General features: G+C 36.6%; 1 protein-coding gene across 1 annotated transcript; it reads right to left on the minus strand.

Moving 5' to 3' along the window:
• Nucleotides 1-435: 435 nt before the first annotated feature.
• On the minus strand, nucleotides 436-19,478 carry LOC128647832 (aldehyde dehydrogenase family 3 member B1-like). Its single transcript, XM_053700546.1, has 10 exons — nucleotides 19,423-19,478; nucleotides 16,440-16,641; nucleotides 14,119-14,229; nucleotides 13,547-13,667; nucleotides 12,994-13,079; nucleotides 12,363-12,444; nucleotides 9,953-10,339; nucleotides 9,719-9,885; nucleotides 2,046-2,145; nucleotides 436-632 (listed from the first exon to the last, which is right to left on the minus strand). The coding sequence occupies exons 1-10, from the start codon at nucleotides 19,476-19,478 to the stop codon at nucleotides 436-438; spliced, it is 1,509 nt and encodes a 502-aa protein (XP_053556521.1).
• Nucleotides 19,479-25,008: the final 5,530 nt, after the last annotated feature.

Below are 25,008 nucleotides of genomic sequence, written 5' to 3' on the forward strand. Positions count from 1 at the left end.
TGGTAGAAGTGTGTGTTGATCCTTCTTTTCAGTATCTATAAAGTTCTTTCTGGCTGTGCCAAACAAGAAAAAAAAAAGATTTTTTTTACTGCATTTTATATTATAAAGGCTAGACAAATTATTTAAATAACATTTTAAGTTTTTCAATTTTCAGTAATATAGAAAGAAAAATAAGTTAAAGAAATACAATTTTACTTATATAAATATTACCTACACTTATGACAGTGAAAGCTTCTAATACAGTTTATCTACCATCAACAAGTATATATCAATGAAACAGAGAAAAAAAGGTTATATATTTTATACAAATACATGCAAGGTAAAATTAATTTGTAAATATAAGAGGTACAGAGAATTTAGTGAAATTGCACAATTCGATTGGCAAAAAAAATTGTTAACAGAAATATAGGGAAAATTGCAAGAACACAGAATCTGCTATAAAATTTGGCACCATGTATTTTTCTTGGAAAGGGTACTGGCCCATTTCAAAAGCATCAACTGTTTCTCGGCATAAGGTGGATAGCGGAGGTAAGTGATACACTCAACTGCATTACTGCGCAACAAGCAGGCACGACTGTGAGAGAATGTGTCAAAACTGTACTTGCCTCCATAGATCCCTACACCACTGTTTCCTGTGAAAAAATGATAGCAATGGTATTACTGGTTAGCAGACATAATTAACCAAAATACATTGTGAGTATGGGATTCCGACACCAGATTTTAAAAAACCATTTCATTTTAAAAATAGGGTCTCAAGCAGGAAGACCATTTCAAAAATAATTTTAAATTTCAACTATTATTTGCTTTATAGCACAGCTCAAATAAATCAACAGGTAGTTTTTGTATTTTCACATTGAATAACCTGCTTTATCAGGAATAGGCAGAAATAATGGTTTAAGTTTTATCAAACAGCATACTGGGCAAACATACCATCATATTCGCTCAAACGGTTTAATTATTCCAATAATGATATTTAAAATAATACTCAGATGTAAGTTTTAAAATTGTATTAGTTGTTTAAATACTGAAAAATAAGTGTAAAGTTTTAGTGGTCATAAAGCAATGGGCCGCATCATGTTGTAGCCCAAGTTTCCTTCGATGCTAAGGCCAAATATGGACAACTATAAATGAGTCACTAAAGTAGGCAACCAATGACTGTGTGTAAAATAGCTGGGTTAAATCTGGAGTCTGCACTTTCACTTCTAAGAGGGATTGGAAATCATACAGTTTTTATTTAAAAGGGGACAGTGTACTCAAAAATTATTTAAATAAAAAAAAAATGTAGACACCGTATCCAGGGTGACATGGCTCTCAACTTTACTTATTATGATTATTAAAATAATCGATGAACACTTGTGAATTAACCAGCTTTAGTACAAACATAATTCAGTATAGTCCTCAGCTCACTGTCCCTTTCTGGATGTCCCCTGCACATGCAAGTAATATTCAGTGACCTCACCACATCTGAGCTCTGCCTGTCTTTAGTGATGGGTTTTTTAAATATATAAAGTATGTTTTACCTCATAATCTCCCATCTGGTGAAGTTCTACACTTGATGTTTTGTCTAAACTTTCTGTTGATAGAACTAAACCAGATTGTCTTCACTGTGGAGGCTGTGGCAATTGCTTCCCCAGTCAGAGGACTTTTGGTGTTTGTATCAAGCCTCACATCAAACGACCCAGCAACACCCCCAGATAACTGAATTTCACCCATGAACTTGCATGACCCCCGCCTCCACCAGTGCTGGACCTGCCCATGGATGTCATAACTTCGCCCCCATAGTTCTCAATCTCAAGATTGTAGTGTTCCTTTAAGTATGGTGACATTTACTGGAGCCTGTAACATTCCACACACTGATCAGCTCAGACCATAACCTCATTTACCTCTGCCCCTAACAGGTCACATCAAAAGAGATCAAGATTATGGATTCCTGAAAGCTTTCCAAGACATGTATCCTGGCTGAAAGAAAACATTTCGGCTTCCTGTTCCTTTAATACCCGTCTCAAGCCTAGGGCTAAGAGAACTGAGGCCATAACTTTACTTACCTATTCCTCCACAGGGAAGTCCGGTGTACAAGCTCTGTATCATGCTATCATTTGAGCAAAAGCTCCCACTACATGTTCTCTCCATGATTTCACAAATAACCTGAAAGATTATAAACCTGATGTTCAGGACATTGTAATCAAAACACCAATGAATAAATATTTTTTATTCATGTAAATTTTCTACTACTACTGATGAAAAGTGAATTTATATCATTTTTATTGATAAAACACAAGACCACATTTAAGCTACCCACAACTTTACGGTCACCAAATCACGTAATTATAAAAATAATTGTTAACAAGGATCTATAAAACCTATTGACTATAGCTGTACGATCTTTTTCAAATAAGGCCCATTTACACAAATTTCATATACTAAGAAGTTAATTAAAAAAAAGAAAAAAATGATATTGCTTTATAAATAAATGATCAAGTGTTTAAGAAAATATCTGCTGTAAACATACATAGCCAGACCAAGTACAAACTGGATTCATGTTGCAGATGGATAAAATTGATTAGTAAAATACTTAACCAATCGGGTTAAAAGATAGAGGGCCAGATTACAAATGGAGCGCAAATTAAACACTCCTGGTTGAGCAATAATTGCGCTAGAAGTAATCTGTTTTGTGAAACAGTTAACCAGAGCTCTGAAGTTGCGGTAATCATTCTAGTGTAATTCATGACTGCGCGCAATCGTGTTTACTTTCAGCTCAATACTAGCAGCAAGCCTGGTGAGCTCAAACACTCACGATAAACCCCTTATCGCGCGCACGCAAATGTTTATACTCCACTCGTAATCTGACCCAAAACTAGGAAGCAATCTTTACTGGTGTGTTACAGATAGATAAAGAAGCAGAGTAGCACAGAATGGCACAAGTGAGTGGTGGGCCATAAAAACATTGGTGGGATGCTGTGTGATAACTAGGCTTTGTTTTATTTGCTGCATAACTTATTTAAGAGAGACATGAAACCTAATTTATTTTCATGGTTCAGATAGAGAACATCATTTTAAAAAAAAAAGTTTCCAATTTACTTCCATTATCAAATTTGCTTTATTCTTTTGTTATTCTTTGTTGAATTGATATTTAGATAGGTAGCGTGCACATGCTTGAAGCACTTCATGACAGTAAATAGTGCTGCCATCTAATGCTCTTGCTAATGTATAACATTGTTGCAAAACGGCTGCCGTATAGTGCTACAGACACATACACACCCCTGAACTTGCATTCCTGTTTTAACGAAGGATAACAAGAAAATGAAAACAATCTCATAATAGAAGTAAATTGAAAAGTTGTTTGGAATCGTGAAAGCAAAAAAAATTGTTTTTTATGTTCCTTTAAATGGGCATTACATTCAGTATCCAGTTCCCCATTAAATGTTATCTTACGTGTAAGAAAAATAAAAAAATTAAAAAAAAAAAACTTTGCAACGTACTTTAATTCATTTTGCCTGTGTTCCTGTAACTTAAGTTTGAAAACTGTTTTCTTTCATGTAATTAGCAAGAGTCCATGAGCTAGTGACGTATGGGATATACATTCCTTCCAGGAGGGGCAAAGTTTCCCAAACCTCAAAATGCCTATAAATACACCCCTCACCACACCCACAAATCAGTTTTACAAACTTTGCCTCCTGTGGAGGTGGTGAAGTAAGTTTGTGCTAGATTCTACGTTGATATGCGCTCCGCAGCAGGCTGGAGCCCGGTTTTCCTCTCAGCGTGCAGTGAATGTCAGAGGGATGTGAAGAGAGTATTGCCTATTTGAATGCAATGATCTCCTTCTACGGGGTCTATTTCATAGGTTCTCTGTTATCGGTCGTAGAGATTCATCTCTTACCTCCCTTTTCAGATCGACGATATACTCTTATATATATATACCATTACCTCTACTGATTTTCGTTTCAGTACTGGTTTGGCTTTCTACTACATGTAGATGAGTGTCCTGGGGTAAGTAAGTCTTATTTTCTGTGACACTCTAAGCTATGGTTGGGCACTTTTATATAAAGTTCTAAATATATGTATTCAAACATTTATTTGCCTTGATTCAGGATGTTCATCGTTCCTTATTTCAGACAGTCAGTTTCATATTTGGGATAATGCATATGAATAAATAATTTTTTCTTACCTTAAAAATTTGACTTTTCCCTGTGGGCTGTTAGGCTTGCGGGGGCTGAAAATGCTTCATTTTATTGCGTCATTCTTGGCGCAGACTTTTTTGGCGCAAAATTTTTTTTCTGTTTCCGGCGTCATACGTGTCGCCGGAAGTTGCGTCATTTTTTACTTTTTTTGCGCCAAAAGTGTCGGCGTTCCGGGTGTGGCGTCATTTTTGGAGCCAAAAGCATTTAGGCGCCAAATAATGTGGGCGTCATTTTTGGCGCTAAAAAAATAGGGGCGTCACTATTGTCTCCACATTATTTAAGTCTCATTGTTTATTGCTTCTGGTTGCTAGAAGCTTGTTCACTGGCATTTTTTCCCATTCCTGAAACTGTCATTTAAGGAATTTGATCAATTTTGCTTTATATGTTGTTTTTTCTATTACATATTGCAAGATGTCCCACGTTGAAACTGAGTCAGAAGATACTTCTGGAAAATCGCTGCCTGGTGCTGGAGCTACCAAAGCTAAGTGTATCTGCTGTAAACTTATGGTATCTGTTCCTCCAGCTGTTGTTTGTACTGTTTGTCATGACAAACTTGTTAATGCAGATAATATTTCCTTTAATACTGTTACATTACCTGTTGCTGTTCCGTCAACATCTAATACTCAGAGTGTTCCTGATAACATAAGAGATTTTGTTTCTAAATCCATTAAGAAGGCTATGTCTGTTATTCCTCCTTCTAGTAAACGTAAAAAGTCTTTTAAAACTTCTCATTTTTCAGATGAATTTTTAAATGAACATCATCATTCTGATTCTGATAATGGTTCTTCTGGTTCAGAGGATTCTGTCTCAGAGGTTGATGCTGATAAATCTTCATATTTATTTAAAATGGAATTTATTCGTTCTTTACTTAAAGAAGTCCTAATTGCATTAGAAATTGAGGATTCTGGTCCTCTTGATACTAAATCTAAAAGTTTAGATAAGGTTTTTAAATCTCCTGTAGTTATTCCAGAAGTTTTTCCTGTCCCTAGTGCTATTTCTGAAGTAATTTCCAGGGAATGGAATAATTTGGGTAATTCATTTACTCCTTCTAAACGTTTTAAGCAATTATATCCTGTGCCATCTGACAGATTAGAGTTTTGGGACAAAATCCCTAAGGTTGATGGGGCTGTCTCTACTCTTGCTAAGCGTACTACTATTCCTACGGCAGATGGTACTTCCTTTAAGGATCCTTTAGATAGGAAAATTGAATCCTTTCTAAGAAAAGCTTACTTGTGTTCAGGTAATCTTCTTAGACCTGCTATATCTTTAGCGGATGTTGCTGCAGCTTCAACTTTTTGGTTAGAAGCTTTAGCGCAACAAGTAACAGATCATAATTCTCATAGCATTATTATTCTTCTTCAACATGCTAATAATTTTATTTGTGATGCCATCTTTGATATCATTAGAGTTGATGTCAGGTATATGTCTCTAGCTATTTTAGCTAGAAGAGCTTTATGGCTTAAAACTTGGAATGCTGATATGTCTTCTAAGTCTACTCTGCTTTCCCTTTCTTTCCAGGGTAATAAATTGTTTGGTTCTCAGTTGGATTCTATTATCTCAACCGTTACTGGAGGGAAAGGAACTTTTTTACCACAGGATAAAAAATCTAAAAGGTAAATTTAGGTCTAATAATCGTTTTCGTTCCTTTCGTCACAACAAGGAACAAAAACCTGATCCTTCATCCTCAGGAGCGGTATCAGTTTGGAAACCATCTCCAGTCTGGAATAAATCCAAGCCTTTTAGAAAATCAAAGCCAGCTCCTAAGTCCACATGAAGGTGCGGCCCTCATTCCAGCTCAGCTGGTAGGGGGCAGATTACGTTTTTTCAAAGAAATTTGGATCAATTCCGTTCACAATCTTTGGATTCAGAACATTGTTTCAGAAGGGTACAGAATTGGCTTCAAGATAAGGCCTCCTGCAAAGAGATTTTTTCTTTCCCGTGTCCCAGTAAACCCAGCGAAGGCTCAAGCATTTCTGAAATGTGTTTCAGATCTAGAGTTGGCTGGAGTAATTATGCCAGTTCCAGTTCTGGAACAGGGACTGGGGTTTTATTCAAATCTCTTCATTGTACCAAAGAAGGAGAATTCCTTCAGACCAGTTCTGGATCTAAAAATATTGAATCGTTATGTAAGGATACCAACATTCAAAATGGTAACTGTAAGGACTATCCTGCCTTTTGTTCAGCAAGGGCATTATATGTCTACAATAGATTTACAGGATGCATATCTGCATATTCCGATTCATCCAGATCACTATCAGTTTGAGATTCTCTTTCCTAGACAAGCATTACCAGTTTGTGGCTCTGCCGTTTGGCCTAGATACAGCTCCAAGAATTTTTACAAAGGTTCTCGGTGCCCTTCTGTCTGTAATCAGAGAACAGGGTATTGTGGTATTTCCTTATTTGGACGATATCTTGGTACTTGCTCAGTCTTCACATTTAGCAGAATCTCATACAAATCGACTTGTGTTGTTTCTTCAACATCATGGTTGGAGGATCAATTTACCAAAAAGTTCATTGATTCCTCAGACACAGGTAACCTTTTTAGGTTTCCAGATAGATTCAGTGTCCATGACTCTATCTTTGACAGACAAGAGACGTCTAAAATTGATATCAGCTTGTCGAAACCTTCAGTCACAATCATTCCCTTCGGTAGCCTTATGCATGGAAATTCTAGGTCTTATGACTGCTGCATCGGACGCGATCCCCTTTGCTCGTTTTCACATGCGGCCTCTTCAGCTCTGTATGCTGCACCAGTGGTGCAGGGATTACACAAAGATATCTCAAATAATATCTTTAAAACCGATTGTACGACACTCTCTGACGTGGTGGACAGATCACCATCGTTTAGTTCAGGGGGCTTCTTTTGTTCTTCTGACCTGGACTGTAATTTCAACAGATGCAAGTCTTACAGGTTGGGGAGCTGTGTGGGGGTCTCTGACAGCACAAGGGGTTTGGGAATCTCAGGAGGTGAGATTACCGATCAATATTTTGGAACTTCGTGCAATTTTCAGAGCTCTTCAGTCTTGGCCTCTTCTAAAGAGAGAATCGTTCATTTGTTTTCAGACAGACAATGTCACAACTGTGGCATACATCAATCATCAAGGAGGGACTCACAGTCCTCTGGCTATGAAAGAAGTATCTCGAATTCTGGTATGGGCGGAATCCAGCTCCTGTCTAGTTTCTGCGGTTCATATCCCAGGTATAGACAATTGGGAAGCGGATTATCTCAGTCGCCAAACGTTACATCCGGGCGAATGGTCTCTTCACCCAGAGGTATTTCTTCAGATTGTTCAAATGTGGGGACTTCCAGAAATAGATTTGATGGCCTCTCATCTAAACAAGAAACTTCCCAGGTATCTGTCCAGATCCAGGGATCCTCAAGTGGTAGCAGTGGATGCATTGTCACTTCCTTGGAAGTATCATCCTGCCTCTATCTTTCCGCCTCTAGTTCTTCTTCCAAGAGTAATCTCCAAGATTCTGAAGGAATGCTCGTTTGTTCTGCTGGTAGCTCCAGCATGGCCTCACAGGTTTTGGTATGCGGATCTTGTCCGTATGGCCTCTTGCCAACCATGGACTGTTCTGTTAAGGCCAGACCTTCTGTCGCAAGGTCCTTTTTTCCATCAGGATCTCAAATCCTTAAATTTAAAAGGTATGGAGATTGAACGCTTGATTCTTAGTCAAAGAGGTTTCTCTGACTCTGTGATTAATACTATGTTACAGGCTCGTAAATCTGTATCTAGGGAAATATATTATAGAGTCTGGAAGACTTATATTTCTTGGTGTCTTTCTCATCATTTTTCCTGGCATTCTTTTAGAATTCCGAGAATTTTACAGTTTCTTCAGGATGGTTTGGATAAAGGTTTGTCTGCAAGTTCCTTGAAAGGACAAATCTCTGCTCTTTCTGTTCTTTTTCACAGAAAGATTGCTAATCTTCCTGATATTCATTGTTTTGTACAAGCTTTGGTTCATATAAAACCTGTCATTAAGTCAATTTCTCCTCCTTGGAGTTTGAATTTGGTTCTGAGGGCTCTTCAAGGTCCTCCGTTTGAACCTATGCATTCATTGGACATTAAATTACTTTCTTGGAAGTTTTGTTCCTTTTGGCCATCTCTTCTGCCAGAAGAGTTTCTGAATTATCTGCTCTTTCTTGTGAGTCTCCTTTTCTGATTTTTCACCAGGATAAGGCGGTGTTGCGAACTTCTTTTAAATTTTTTCCTAAGGTTGTGAATTCCAACAACATTAGTAGAGAAATTGTGGTTCCTTCATTATGTCCTAATCCTAAGAATTCTAAGGAGAAATCATTGCATTCTTTGGATGTAGTTAGAGCTTTGAAATATTATGTTGAAGCTACTAAGAATTTCCGAAAGACTTCTAGTCTATTTGTTATCTTTTCCGGTTCTAGGAAAGGTCAGAAGGCCTCTGCCATTTCTTTGGCATCTTGGTTGAAATCTTTAATTCATCATGCTTATGTCGAGTCGGGTAAAACTCTGCCTCAAAGGATTACAGCTCATTTTACTAGGTCAGTTTCTACTTCCTGGGCGTTTAGGAATGAAGCTTCGGTTGATCAGATTTGCAAAGCAGCAACTTGGTCTTCTTTGCATACTTTTACTAAATTCTACCATTTTGATGTGTTTTCTTCTTCTGAAGCTGTCTTTGGTAGAAAAGTACTTCAGGCAGCTGTTTCAGTTTGAATCTTCTGCTTATATTTTCAGTTTTTTTCTTTATAAGATTTAAACTTTATTTTTGGGTGTGGATTTTTTAAGCGGAATTGGCTGTCTTTATTTTATCCCTCCCTCTCTAGTGACTCTTGCGTGGAAGATCCACATCTTGGGTAGTCATTATCCCATACGTCACTAGCTCATGGACTCTTGCTAATTACATGAAAGAAAACATAATTTATGTAAGAACTTACCTGATAAATTCATTTCTTTCATATTAGCAAGAGTCCATGAGGCCCACCCTTTTTTTGTGGTGGTTATGATTTTTTTATATAAAGCACAATTATTCCAATTCCTTATATTTATGCTTCGCATTTTTTTCTTATCAGCCCACTTCTTGGCTATTCGTTAAACTGATTTGTGGGTGTGGTGAGGGGTGTATTTATAGGCATTTTGAGGTTTGGGAAACTTTGCCCCTCCTGGTAGGAATGTATATCCCATACGTCACTAGCTCATGGACTCTTGCTAATATGAAAGAAATGAATTTATCAGGTAAGTTCTTACATAAATTATGTTTTTTCCTCTGCCCCCAGAGAGGCTGGACTGCATCCTGTTTCATTCTTGTGACCCTGCAACTTTCTAAATATACTACACAATAATTTCTCAATATAAGAAAAATTAGAGTATAATGTCTTTGCTTTTAAAGCATGTATGTTGTACACAGAGCTTTTGTAATGCAGTATTTAATTGCTGCCATATACTATGCATAAACTAAATTAAACTTTTTTTCCTTTTGTCTCTAAACTACCCCTTTTCTCTCCATTTCTGGTAGGAATTTTAAAAGTAAAACGTAATTTTAAAAAGTGCTACATTTTTCAGTACCTGTGGGTTATCAGAGTAGACATATATAGCAAGAGGCCGGCCTTTCTTGTTGATAAGATCAATTGCTTCTTCTAGGGTTTGAATCGTTAAAACAGGTAAAACTGGGCCCAGTATCTCCTGTTGCATGACTGGATCGGATTCTTTAACATTGGTGAGCACCGTAGGAGCTGTAAACAAAGATGGCGTATAAGTCATTGATAATGTCCTGTATTATACACAAACAGCAATGCTTACCTATATATCTTTCCCCATCATCCGTCTCTCCCCCAAATGCCACATGTCCACAGCAGAGAAAGTCTTTAACCTTTTTGTACTGCTCTATACTTGCAATGCGTCCATAATGCAACGATTCTTTTGGATTGTTCCCATAAAACTCCTGAACACAACAGCCCAAAGCATGGATGAGATTATCTCTTGTTTCTGGGTGACAAAGGATATATTCTGGAGCCATCGAGTTCTGCCCAGCATTCATGAATCGAGCCCAAGCAATTCGCCGAGCAGCTTGAGGGAGGTCACAAGTCTTGTCCACATAACAAGGATTCTTACCACCCAGAACTAGAGAAACAGGGGTGATGTGTTTTGCTGCCGCCTGCATCACCTGTCTCCCTGTCATGGTGCAACCTGTTACAGAAAGGTCCATTTCACAGGTGCAAAATAGTAGTTTACAAGCACAGACCTAAGCTAGTGATAAATTAGAACTCAATAGAATGAATCTTGTAATCAGAGGTCACTTCAGCCTGTTTTTCAGCAGAAGAGATCGCTGTATGCAAAATCTATACCAACCAATCTAAATGTGTCAGTAATTTTAAGCTGCATGTTTGAATAAGTTTATGCAACATTAAACTATTGAAGGAATATGTATAATACACCCTGCCAATTGAAGTATGAAAAAAATAGATTATACTTTTAAAGATAGAGTATCAGGCAAGTAATATGAGAGAAAACTGTAGAGTTGGGGGAAAGGTGAACAAATGTAATACTGCAGTAATTATGTAACTAGGAAAGTTATACTGTTAAGGGAAAGAAAGACGAGAAAGACAGAAAGACGAGAAAGACAGAAAGACGAGAAAGACAGAAAGACGAGAAAGACAGAAAGACGAGAAAGACAGAAAGACAAGAAAGAAAGAAAGACGAGAAAGACGAGAAAGAAAGACGAGAAAGACGAGAAAGAAAGACGAGAAAGAAAGAAAGAAAGACGAGAAAGAAAGAAAGAAAGACGAGAAAGAAAGAAAGAAAGACGAGAAAGAAAGAAAGAAAGAAAGACGAGAAAGAAAGAAAGAAAGAAAGACGAGAAAGAAAGAAAGAAAGAAAGAAAGAAAGAAAGAAAGAAAGAAAGAAAGAAAGAAAGAAAGACGAGAAAGAAAGAAAGAAAGAAAGAAAGAAAGAAAGAAAGACGAGAAAGAAAGAAAGAAAGAAAGAAAGAAAGAAAAAAAGAAAGACGAGAAAGAAAGAAAGAAAGAAAGACGAGAAAGAAAGAAAGAAAGAAAGACGAGAAAGAAAGAAAGAAAGAAAGAAAGACGAGAAAGACGAGAAAGAAAGAAAGAAAGAAAGAAAGACGAGAAAGACGAGAAAGAAAGAAAGAAAGAAAGAAAGAAAGACGAGAAAGAAAGAAAGACGAGAAAGAAAGACGAGAAAGACGAGAAAGAAAGACGAGAAAGAAAGAAAGAAAGACGAGAAAGAAAGAAAGAAAGACGAGAAAGAAAGAAAGAAAGACGAGAAAGAAAGAAAGAAAGACGAGAAAGAAAGAAAGAAAGACGAGAAAGAAAGACGAGAAAGAAAGACGAGAAAGAAAGACGAGAAAGAAAGACGTGAAAGAAAGACGTATGGTGAACATGAACCGGATAAGTACTATAGAAGAATGTCAGAGAAAAAAGGGAGGAGAGAACCGGGTCATTTATAAGATACTTTATGGCAGACAATTTAAACATATTTATATGCAACATATACACCCGACTTGGGGGAGCTTTGTTTAGACACACAATATTTAAAGCTAATGCGGGAATGGGTTCCAGGGACCAAGAACAACCCTTTGTTGACAGAAATGTGTGGAGAAGAACAAAAAGGATTAGGAAAGCTGGTGGCAAAGGAAGATATACGAGTAGAAAAAGACAAATCTAGACCATGATTTTGCCTCTTATTTCATGGGGAGAGAGAGTCCTTTCCATTATCATTTTCTTCTAGAGGACCAAAAAATAAAAATTTTACCTTTAAACCAGTATGGTCATCTGTCCATAAAGGTATTTACAGCTGACCAGTGAAGTGTATGAAGTGCAATGCATCCACTGAAGTATCCAGGATAAGAGAATATTTGGCTAAGCATGACTGCATTCAGTTAACAAAATCCTCAAATCATAGCTTATTAGATTACATAATTGGGAACTACTGTTGAATATGGCAAGATAAATATAGTATCCTAATAATTTTTGGTGGATGTTGGCTTAATGACTATAGACAAATGTGAGTAATTGGAATGTGGATGGATCAGTTAAATTAACTATGCCCATTCTGCAATCAGAAGGGTATGAAACCCATTTATGTTGGCATAGAAACATGAAAAGAAAGAAGAAGTGAGACAGAAATAAATGATGTTGCCAAGAAGAAATGTTTAGACATTTACGGTGATGCAGAAATCATTCAAACATACCTGTGTAGAAAATGTAGTCAAATTTATTCTCAAGAATTTCAAGGAGCTCAATGTGCCCTCCTGACAGAAGATGATAACAACTCTGCAAGACAAGCAAAGTTTCCCTATAATCTGACTATACATGTGTTGAAGTGCAGTTAGTTGTAAAGTGCGTCAAAAAATACTATCATCACAGTTGTAACAGTTAAAACCCTGGCCTCAGCCACAAAAACAAAATTATCTGTAAGATGGCATTGTGCTGCATAACAATTCTCTGTGTAAGATGGCATTGTGCTGCATAACAATTCTCTGTGTAAGATGGCATTGTGCTGCATAACAATTCTCTGTGTAAGATGGCATTGTGCTGCATAACAATTCTCTGTGTAAGATGGCATTGTGCTGCATAACAATTCTCTGTGTAAGATGGCATTGTGCTGCATAACAATTCTCTGTGTAAGATGGCATTGTGCTGCATAACAATTCTCTGTGTAAGATGGCATTGTGCTGCATAACAATTCTCTGTGTAAGATGGCATTGTGCTGCAAAACAATGCAGTTTAGTAGCAATAATGGGAAAAGAAATAAGTACTGGAGAGAAATCGTTCCCTTTAATCTTGCAGTCCTTTTAAACTGTTACTTCACTACAAACTCACATTATCCAAATACAGAGGGAAGATTGTGTGTAGTAAGTCCATGATGTGAGAGCTGGTTTCAGAAGGCTTTAGAATTACACAGTTACCTGGGGAGAGAAGTGAGCACAGTCTAATGGTTAGAGAACACGATACAGAGTCATTAAAGGTTTGCCACTCAAATACAAACAGGAAAACCAGAACCAAATGTACACTGACACCAAAGGCCCTTTGACTAACCTAGGAACTTTAGTTTTATATTTGTCAGGTTCCATTGACCTATTCGGTGTATTTACTCAGTTTCTATATATGTCATATACTGTATATTAGCCTTTTGTCTTTGTCTTTTTTTTCCTTTTACATCACTAAATATCAACAACAGGGACATTTAACTCTAGATTATTACACTATCCCAGTCAGAGTCTAAATGGAAAAACCAATATCAATCCCAAAAAGTACTGACAGTCTACATGCATAATAAGGTACCAAGGAAATAAGAGGACAAAATGTTGATATAAATTTGTCACCCTTGATTCTGAATGTATCTAATGGGAAGATAATGGTTAAATTTGCAAACCTGCTGCAACTGCCCCAATCACTGGGATAAGACTGAGCTGAACAGGGAAACTAGAACCTCCGATGACAAGAACCACACCTACTGGTTCCTTCCGCACAAAGCAATTATCAAGGAAGGAAATCTGGAGAAGCAAAGAAGGAATGTGATAATACAACATTTCAATATACATTCAATATTTATTTTGCCTGTTTTTGCTATAAAATACTTCTGGAAATTGTGCTTGTTTTACTCCCTCCAGAGAGGCAAGAGAGCCCATGTCACACAAATGCAATGAAATGTACCCGAGGCTGCAACTTATGCAGGGATTGACATATCTCGCTAACTGGCTACAGCAAAGGACACCAGGAGCATGGATTCTACAAGGCTTTCTAAGGAGTTCATCTCTGAGCTACTCTTTATTTACAAAACTGTATACTATCCTAACAAAATAACATTCCTAAACATTCTTCATAATGCAGTGATTAATATGAGTTTAAAGTCTAATAAATAAGACACAAGATGGCTGCCCTTTTTTTTACAGAATATGCAGTTTGCACGTCTGTCTCATACTTGTGGAAGCATTGGTTACATACCATGTTTTTCTTGACTGGCTCATGCTGCATCCAGCTCTCTAAGTTCTTGATTGCGTAGAGGGCTTCATTCTTGATCATTGTAATCTCACAGAAAACAGTTTCAAACTTAGGCTAGGAGACAGATAAAGTACTTTCTTGAAACTTCAGTTCTTGCAGAGTTCAGATCCATATCTACCAACAGTTTATTTTTGGACACTAGAGTAATGCCACCCCTAAACTATAACTCTGATAACTAGTATAACCACCATCTCAACATTTATCTTTAAAATATCATACCACCCAAAAAGTACCTTTAAAAGTAATCCACAATTGTTCCAATTAAACCCCACAGGCCACATTCATAATCTTTAGGGGATGACAACTCCTCTATTGCTTCCACTAACCAATGACACTTATTAAGAATTAGCTTTTGTCACTCATAACATTGAAAATGATTAATTCCTAAAAGCACAAGTCATTTCCTTACTGTCTTCTATAAAAATAGTTCCTACAGTGAATCGCCATAACATTTGCTGTTAGACTTAAGTGCCTTTTAAGCCATTCATTACCTAAAAAAAAAAAAAAATTAAAAAAGGGACATAAACAGTGAGTGACTAATTCTCAAAATATTTTTTGTTTTTAAAAATGTGGTATTAGTCACTTTTCTGTAGGCATAATTGTATGATCATAGGCAAATGTACAGTGCACACAAAAGCAAAACAATGCAGTAGCAGTACAACTATCAATTTATTTTTATTTTGAAGTTTTTTATTATTTTTGTTGCAACCTATTATTGACACTTATCGGTTTACATGACAAGTACATTGATTTGACAACTTTATGCGAAGACTAGTACACAAGATAGTGGTCATTCATTTGTGCACTTACTCCTCTAAATCAAGAAAATGATAGTGAGATCCACTTATCATAAAGACAGGGAATCAAGCACTCTTAACTTTTTGATTTAGCTTATGGATTTTTGCAATACCTTAATGGCAAATAATCCAATATAGAGACACTCTCTCACAAAAGAAACTGTACAACGCTATCCATTACTAAATCAATGTAATATTGTAATCAACCATATTTGAAAGTTTACAATACTATACATATATACAATAAATGCAGACTTCTCATTTAAAAGCAGTACTGTGATGTTACTAAGTGTTCATTGGAGAAAGGAATAATCAAAAAACTTTGCAACACCTTACCAGAGGACAGCCCCAACCTTTAAGGAAGGGAATGATAACTACAAATGATAGATGGTATATGCAGAAACAGAAGTTCCTTTTGAAGCAACAAAGCATGCTTAATGGATGGTAGAATGCACACTTTTTTTAATACAGCAAAGGCTTTCAGAGCTAGTCATTAGCTCTGAGGAAGTCCTGTGTAATCAAGGGATGAAACACACGTTGGCTTAATCATGTGATGTCACAAACACAGTGTTTGGTCTGTTGGAGAAAGGCTGAATGAGCTTGAGGAGTTTTGCACAAGACTGCACTGTTTCTTGGCAATTTCACGTGGATACAGAAGTCTTTGAGATATCCCCAGCACCTAGGTATGTGAGTGGAGAAATCCTTACCGTTGTGTGCAGCTGTTTTGGGGAATAACCTTGTTCACTCAGAATTGGTGACATTGTTGCTAAACTGTTGCTTATAATACACTCAGCACTTTGGAAGTAGCTTATTGCTTTTGTCTGTGCACAGCATTTCATATATGCACACTGGTATACTGGACTATACACCTGCTACAGCTTTAACATCGTTTGTGCATATGACAGCTATGGAAGCCTTTGCTGTTTTTTTTTTAAAAAAAGTGTGCATTCTACCATCCATCAAGCTTGCTTTGTTGCTTCAAAAGGAACTTCTGTTTCTGGATATACCATCTATCATTTGTCGTTATTATTGGATAACTTTATCTTTCCAGTGGATTGATTCATGGACAAAATTAAGTGCAAACCCTCTCTCCGATTATAATATTTAAGTCTTGTCTTGTACCCTTAGCAAATAACTTTTAATTACTAAGCATATTGTTTAAATGTTGTTCAGGTATACACTGATGCCTATTTACTTATGCTGCATGCAAAGGGGCAATTAAAAAAAACTGCATAGATCCTTTTTCTATCCATGGCAGCAATTTCCTTCCTTAAAGGCTGTCCTCTGGTAAGCTGTTGCAAAGTTTTTTTGATTATTCCTTTCTCCAATGAACACTTAGCATCTACATTACTGTTATGTGTGAGATGCCACCCTGAATATCATTATTGCCTTCATATAATCACAATAATCCATTTCATCCAATAGGAAATTTAGATACTCAACATGAAAAACTGCGGTGATAATCACCCTGCTCATGTCTTTCTCCAACGCTCCTACAATCTCCATCTCGTGTTTCTCCAGCATCTCCAATATGGCCTCCAGTTGAGATATCCTAAAGGAGTAAGGTCTGGTCCTCCCAGAGGAGAAAGATTCTCGTAAGGTTTTCAGAATTTCTTCACAAAGGGAAAAGGTAGAAGGTTTCCTTGAACGACTTTCACCAGTCATTGATCTTTGAAAAATAAAAAAAGTTATAAGAAAAAAAAAATGTAGAGACTAAATTTAGATATATTAATGACAGTTACACAGTAACATTAGAGATGAGTTTGAAAGAAGACAGGAGTCCATCAAGCTCAACCTATACAAATTGTGTATGTTTGCATATTATTGGTAATAAAGTTTCACATTGTGAAAGATCTGCATACAAAATACAGTTTAAGCGTTTTAGGGTTTTGCAAATCCAGAATAGTCCAGGTATACACCTTTGGTTTCTATGCGGTAGCGAGAGGACGTATGTAAATAAGCCCCTGCGCCAATCTAAGGAATCACTGAAGGTTTCTTGAGAATTAAGCAAATAAAGAATCGTCAAAACCTCTATAACATTCTATTTGAAACTATTGCCTCAGTCAGCTCAGCAGCAAAGAGTGGATTTCACTGTGGGACATTTATTACAGGAAGGAGCTCAGAATGGAGGCATATGCTTAATTAAGAAGCACCGAATCCCTGAATCAAAAAGTTTGGAGGTACACAAGGGGTTAATTTGGTAGGATTTGGTCACTGTTAGGGTTTATTAATTTACAGAGCTACAGGAATAATTATAGTGATTTGGAAGGATTGTAGTTGCTGCAAGGACTCATGGCATTAGGAAGGGTACTGAAAGTAATGGGTTTATGCAGTTACGGCAGAGGGTGTTTACTATGGTGCTGTGGTTTTAGGGTAAATGTGAGTAATTGTTAGGATTAAAAGGATCAGTGTACTGTAAAATTGGTTTCCCTATAATTTGATACCAATGACTTGTCATTCCACAGTATAAAAAATGTTTAGGAAATTGCTCCTTTATGTATACTTTTGAAAATAAAATAGCTGTTTCTGTTAATTGAAACCACAACCCAATGAAATGATCTGAGCTTACAGGGAGAGCAGAGGATATTAGTTTATCTCTCTATATTCATACACAATCCTCCTTATCTTATTTCAATATACACAGTGAGACCAATACTTAGGCCCTGAAGAGAAATCATGTAAAATCTTTGAGGGTTGGTTTTTCAACCTTATAATTGTGCTGTAGGAGTCTCTTTTTCACATCAACAACCCTACATAGTGACAAACATCTTTAGAGCTAAAAATTTGCCTCTCAAACTCTTTGAGGGACATCACAGTACTGACGAGACTTATTAGATCTTCAGGCTCCAACCCCCCAACACACACTGGGAGAGATATAACTAGTACCATACCTCCCAGCATTTGTGGTATTAGAGACTCAGGAAGTTGATGTCACTGTTATGTGGGTGGAGCTGTGTTGAGAGGGGTGAAATCATCTATGACTAGTGCATGGTATTATTGGTGTGTCTGGGTGGTCAATGGGTGTGTCTGGGCAGTTTGTGGGTGTGGCTAAGGAAAATACTGCAAATAGGGACACATGACAGTTTCAGAGGGACAGCGGGATGGAGCTCAGAATCAGGGACTGTCCCTCTAAAATAGGTACAATTGGGAGGTCTGCAGTACTTAAAGGACCATTAAATATACAGTAGAATTGCATCATTAACACATAAAAAAAAATAAAAAAAATACAATAACACTCTGAATTTTAAGTGAGCTGTAGATTTTTTTCTGACACGTTTCAAAATTCACTTCAACTTGTCAGCTATGTATCATGTGACAGCCTTCAGCCAATAACAGTCTCATATGTATACACAAACTCTTGCACATGCTCAGGAGGAGCTGATGCTTTAGAAAGTGTGCATATAAAAAGACTGTGCACAATTTGATAATTAGTAAAGTAGAAAGTCTCTTAAAACTGCATGCTCTATCTGGATCATGAAAGTCTTCTTTCAATTATTGAGATATTCAGTATAAAGTAGTGGAGATACAACAGGCAAACACTGCTATTTCAAATCACAAAAGGTAAACAAGGAGCCATCTTATCCGTAAACAGGATTAAGAACTAGCAAATATCCAATGCTTTAATTAGATATATTATACGGATTGGTTTGAATGATGTACAATATGATAAATATTGCCTCATTTTCATTAAACAAGCTGAACATATTTAATCTCATGGAATAGATGCCTCGATTGTGTAATGAACAACATTCCAATTACTTTTCCTCAAAATTGAAAGGAACGTTAAACCCAAAATGTACATATATATTTGCAGGAAACACACAGTTCCCCATAGACCGCAATGTAAAGGCATTTTTCAGTGCCATTTTTTTCCCCAAAACCCGACACCCAGCAACTTTAACCCCTTATAACTGCTTTGTGCAGTTAATTAAAAAATAAAGATGCTACTATTTTAATTTTTTTTTAAATAAAGAACATTACACTGTATTTTGGGGGTAATTGGGGGACATTTCGAAAATTGCTTAATTAATGGAATGCCAAGTTGTTCCTAACCTATGAATTTCAGTTATCACTATCATTAAAAGTGGTGTAAACATTATTATATATAAAATTCTGATCATAAATGATAGATTTTATTTTGTCATCTAAAGAAGAGGATTGAAATAATATTTCACAGTATTTATAGTAGTATTTCCATCTTAACTTTCATACAATACATGAAAGAAAATTTTTCAAAAAAGACAAAGAATCTAACCCGGAGAGATAAAATAAAACAACCATAATCCCTACAAGACAGAAATGACCTGGTATTCAGTGCTGCAGAAGACTACTGTTGCTTTACAAAAAAAAAAAAAAAAAAAATATATAATAATAACAAAATTAGGTTGGAGATTGGCCTGATCTCCTTGGTGAATCAGCGTCTACTGTCAATAAAGAACTAGAACCTTACCTTTTTAAAACCCGAAACCAACGGGCTGGAGAGGGCGAGTTGTCCATGTGATTCATCCTTTCACTTATTGCTAATCCACATGCTCATTTACACCATCTTGCCAAAGAGAAAACAAAATGTGAAGCCAATAGAACTCAGAACTACACCTCAGTAGACACAACAGCGACTACTTAACAACAGCTATGTTGAAGAAACTGTTTGGTACCATATAATCTTTTAGTAACCCTCCTTCAAAGGTAAAATGCCATTACTAATATGCACAGCTTAGAAGAGAGAAGGTAGAGTACAGTACTGATACAATAGAAACCTTTAAGCTTGACATCTTAAATTGCAGTTGAAACTTAGCTCTTTTCCATAAAAGCACAATGAGTAAAACTCAGGAGCTTGTACGTGTCTTAAACACTAGAACCTAATCACAAAAATGTTAAGCACTTTGTGTCAGCTGCATTTGCAGCAATGTCTGTAAAGATGTTGCACATACAGTACTCAAAGCATCTGAATGTTGTCGAGTCTACCTCAGTATGCTTTGGGGGAAAGGAGCTAAGTTTCAACAAAGGAAACCAAGAGAAAGAGGTAAATTTCATCTGACAAATATAACAGATTTTCTTGAAACACTAAAGGAGCCTGAAATTGTTCCTTATTGGATCCAGACAGGTCAGTTTACATGACACCATTGGAGACACCATTTCTAGTTGGTATATAAGGTCTAACAGTTTAATGACAAAGTTTGTATAACATAGCTATTAATAAGTGTATATATGTTGGTGAGCTCACAGATTATTATTATTATTATCGGTTATTTGTAGAGCGCCAACAGATTCCGCAGCGCTAGAATCTGACCACATACATCTAATCACAAAGCATTGTCGTTAGACACCAATCAGCAAGTGCTACTCTCAGGTGCTGAACCAAAAATGGGCCAGCTCCTAAGCTTACATTCTTTCTTTAGCAAATAAAGATACCAAGAGAACAAAGAAAATGTGATAATATGAGTATATTAGAATGTTGCTTAAAATTGCATGCTCTGAATCATGAAAGTTTCATTTTGACTAGACTATCCCTTTAATAAAAAAAACACACACACACAAACAACCTCTCATGGACAGATATCCCAACCCGAATCATAGTGAGACCGACGAGTGCAGCCTTTCAGGGTATTTATTAAAAAGGGTATGGAACTTTTATCCTAATGGGACTATATTAATTATTTTTATTTCACTGTGTATTATATAATAATAAAATAGAATTGCATCTTTAAAGAAATTTTTATCTTAATTTCTGCTATCTTTGCACAACCTCCATTTTAAATATATGGAATAATCTATGATTCACAAGAATAAAACAATGGATCATTCACATGCCTGCTCTCATTTCCTTATTCACTGTATCCTCATGTGACAAAGGAACACAAACTTGACTTTGTATGTAATGACTTTACAGGTGTTAAACCTTTAGTAAAAGAAACAAACCAGTTAAAAGATAAAATGCTAAATAGAAAGATATTTTATTTTTACTCTATGAGGTTCATTTAAATATTTAAAGGGACAGCCAACACCAGAATTTTTGTTGTTTAAAAAGATAGATAATCCCTTTATTACCCATTCCCCAGTTTTGCATAACCAACAGTTATATTAATATACTTTTTACCTCTGTGATTACCTTGTATCTAAGCCTCTTCTGACAGCCCTCTGATCACGTGACATTTTATTTATTATCTATTGACTTTCATTTTAGCCAATTAGTGTAGCGTCTACCACAAGCGTGATCACAAAGTTATCTATATGGCTGAAATTAACTAGCTCTCCCCTGTTGTGAAAATCAGCCTTTAAGGGCTTAGAAATTATCATATGAGCCTTCCTAGGTTTAGCTTTCAACTAAGAATAACATGTGAACAAAGCAAAATTGGTGATAAAAGTAAATTGGAAAGTTGTTTAAAATTACATGCCTTATTTGAAAAATGAAAGGTTTTTTTGGACTTGGCCGTCCCTTTAACTTCAGACACAAGGCCTCTCCCTGAGTGCTGTGTGTTACACCTTCTGATAAAAACACACATGAAAAAATAATGAATTCATTTAAAAAAAAATAAAAATAAAAATAAAAAGCTATTAAATGTCACATTATAAATCTTTAGTAAAAAAAATAAAGAATACTGACTTTTTTTTATAGAATAATACATGTAATATTAATGCAAACTTACAGAACTCCACTGCTGTGAGCAAGTTAGAAAGATTTGTAGGTTTTACAAGTTCTACCAAGTGGACGGTATGATATAATATATGATGAAGAAACATTTGACATATGAAAAACCTGACTTACTTGTAACAGTTGCATTTGCTGCTTACCACAGCTCATTAGAGGTACAACAATACAGCTGTGAAGTCACTGCCTCATTTGCTGGGAAGCCAATAAGATCTCATGGTCAAGAGGTGTTTAATTCATTTGTCAAAGCCAATAATTTATTTCTCAGTTAAAGTATTACTACATTTCAGTGCACAGCTCCAGCTCCAGTTTTATATATATAGTGTGTTAAAAGTAAAACAAATCACCCTTTACTACTGACTCCTCTGCCAGAACTAAAGATGGGGTTGTGTTTGACAGGGGGGAAAAAAACATTACTAGCAAAACAAACAGGAATGATTTAATTTGTTGTTTTTTGTCTTATTTTTCTTTTCCTCAATGAATAAAAAGTGTCCTTGTGTTGTTGCACAGCCTGGTCATCAATAGAAAGTCAATAACATGTCTTGTTTCCTTCATGAAGGGTTTATCAGCTCCAGTCCATACATATCAGGACAGATCTTACAAATTTCACCACCTAAGTACTTGTGCATTAAAGGGACATGAACCCCATAAATAGTGCATACAATTTTAAACAACATTCCAATTTACTAATCTAGTTTGCTTAATGCTAGTGGAATCCTTTGTTGAAAATCATACCCAGATAGACACAGGAGCAGCACTCAACTACTGGGGTAAGCTGATGATTGGTAGCTGCACATCTATGACTCTTATCATTAGCTCAGCAAGCTCCTAATATTGCATTACTACTCCAACAAAGGACACAAAGAGAATGAAGAAAATATGACCAAAGAAGTAATCAGGCAGTCCAGTAAAATCTTTTTTTGTTTTGTTTAAGTCCCTAAGTGTTAAACGTAAAAAGCCTAATGCCTCAATGCATTACAAATATAGAATATAAAGAAGTAAGGGGTAGTCCTGTGTTCAAATCTTTACTGTTTCAATGTGTTGTTATTTATTGGTATGTTACTGGCAGCCAAGGTGTAAAATGACTGCTTAGTTGTGAAAAATATACATTGTAGGATCAAGAGTGGGGTCTAAGGTAGAGATTTGGTGATGGAGGCATTGTGTGACCCCATCAATCAACCTAACCAGTCACTTACAGATTGTCAGCTGCCAACCCTATTTAAAATTGTATGCTGTATCTAATTCATGACAGAAAAATGTCATGCCCCTTTAATTGGTTTGGCTGACCTACAGAATATCCTAATCTGCTCTATTAGGAGTAATGGGAGGCTGGAGCTGGGTGCAGGTTTCTATATTCTATTCCTCAAGGAGCTTTGACAGACCAGATTTTAAGTATATCCCTTCTTGATTTAGTCAGCACAGGGCTCAGCCATTGTCTTTGCATCACCTGCTGTGCTAAGGTAGAGAAATACTGTTAGAGCACCTTAAAGGGACATGAATAACTTGTTATATTAAGGGCTCGATTACAAGTGAAGCGCTAAATTATCGCTAACACAATGACCAAGGCTAGTCTACTGTAGTATCAAGTCCAGATTGGCTACCCCAATGGGTGGAGTTTGGCTAATGTAAACCAATCACAGTAAACATGCTGTTAATGCATTCAAAACATTTTCACAGTCACCTATAACGTTAATTCAATGCAGTAATGCAAAATAATTTATAAAGGAGTGTAATTACATGTCTGTAATCACCTTTTAATGTTTCCATTTGTATTATTATTAGTTACTACATAGTTTAGTGTGTGTGTGTGTGTGGGGGGGGGGGTTGCACCAGGACACATATTAATTATTATCTCTGCCATTGGAGGGTCTGGCTGTATGTTATGACCTGGATGACCATTGTTTTATTAAATATTGGAGTATATGGAAATCATTTCTAAATTTGATTCACCCCCAAAATATGCGGATTTTAAGAGTTCTGATACCTGAAGGTAGCAGCATGGTTCACTGCTATAGAAGTACATTATGCAGGTGGTACACTTCCTATTGGCTGTACCGTCTGTCTCTGAAGCTTGTAAAAAAATGCTTTTATAGAGAAACAGACAGGTGGGGTGATTAATCCCCTGAGGATGGACCCATCCATCCAAGTTCATATCGTAAACAAATAAATAGAAAAAGGAAGCACGATTGTCACTGCAATCACGTGCTACAGAAGTGGCGCTGATTGGCTCCTGGGGGGCTGCCTGCCATTTATTTCCAGTATGGAGTAGGATACTGCAAAAGTTAGGAGGTTCTATGCCATCCTAAAAGCATTTAGGCCCAGTACTTTTAGGACGGCATGGAACATACTAACGGTGTCTAGTGGTTAAACGCAGCATTGAATGGTTCGTTTTTTATAAAAAATAATGTGTTTGGAGAGGTGGTCTTGTAATAAATCTCCTGCTTTTATATTATGTAATGGCATGAATCTTGCATCACTTTATGTATGGTGTCAACTGAATAAGATGGTGCTTGAAAAGGGACATAGAACATAGCAGATATTTAAGAACCAAAGTGATTGTCTTTGCTACCTCTAATGGAAGTTTACATTCATCCCTTTACCTTATCTTTAACCCATATCATTAAAAAAAAAATATTTTATTCAAAGCCACTTTTGCAGAGCCATTTCTGCCAAATGTTATAGTAGCTAATGCCCCATGGGCAATGTAATTGCTTATGTTTTTTCCTTCTACATGCATTAGATACTCTCCCACCTCTGCTCTGTCCATTAACACCTTCTCTCCTCCTTTCACATTCACCTCTTCAGATTGCCACTTACAGGACTTCTACAGATTGGCCCCAGTCTTGTGGAACTCTGACTCAATCAAGAAGTCTCTCCCGTAATTTTCAAAGTTTCAAGTTTCCTTTAAGACTCTACTGTTCAGGGATGCATACAATGTATGCAAACCTTTCATACCCTAGTTCCTCTCCTTTTATCAGTCCCTTGTAAACTTACAATCCCAGCTGTTTTTTAGATCACCTTCTTGAAAGGGCATTAACAGCAATTGGCATCTCTTGGCAGGGCCCACTACCCACTCATCTGATCCAAAATTTGATGCTTAACAAGCTATCAGCCAGATTATGAGTTTTGCGTTTCCACCGCTAAGCTGTAATAGCGCTGCTATTACAGATTTTCCAAAAACCTGCGTTAGCGGGCAATATGGTTGCATTGAGCTCCATACCACACACATATACCAGCGCTGCTTTGAGCTGGTTTTACGTGCTCGTGCACGATTTCCCCAATAGACATCAATGGGGAGAGCCGGCTAAAAGAAAGCCTAACACCTGCAATAAAGGTGCGTAAAGCTTCGTAACGCAGCCCCATTAGGGGTTAATAATATTTAACTAG

This window comes from Bombina bombina, chromosome 2, assembly GCF_027579735.1.
Source record: "Bombina bombina isolate aBomBom1 chromosome 2, aBomBom1.pri, whole genome shotgun sequence".
NCBI classification, from domain to species: Eukaryota; Metazoa; Chordata; class Amphibia; order Anura; family Bombinatoridae; genus Bombina; species Bombina bombina.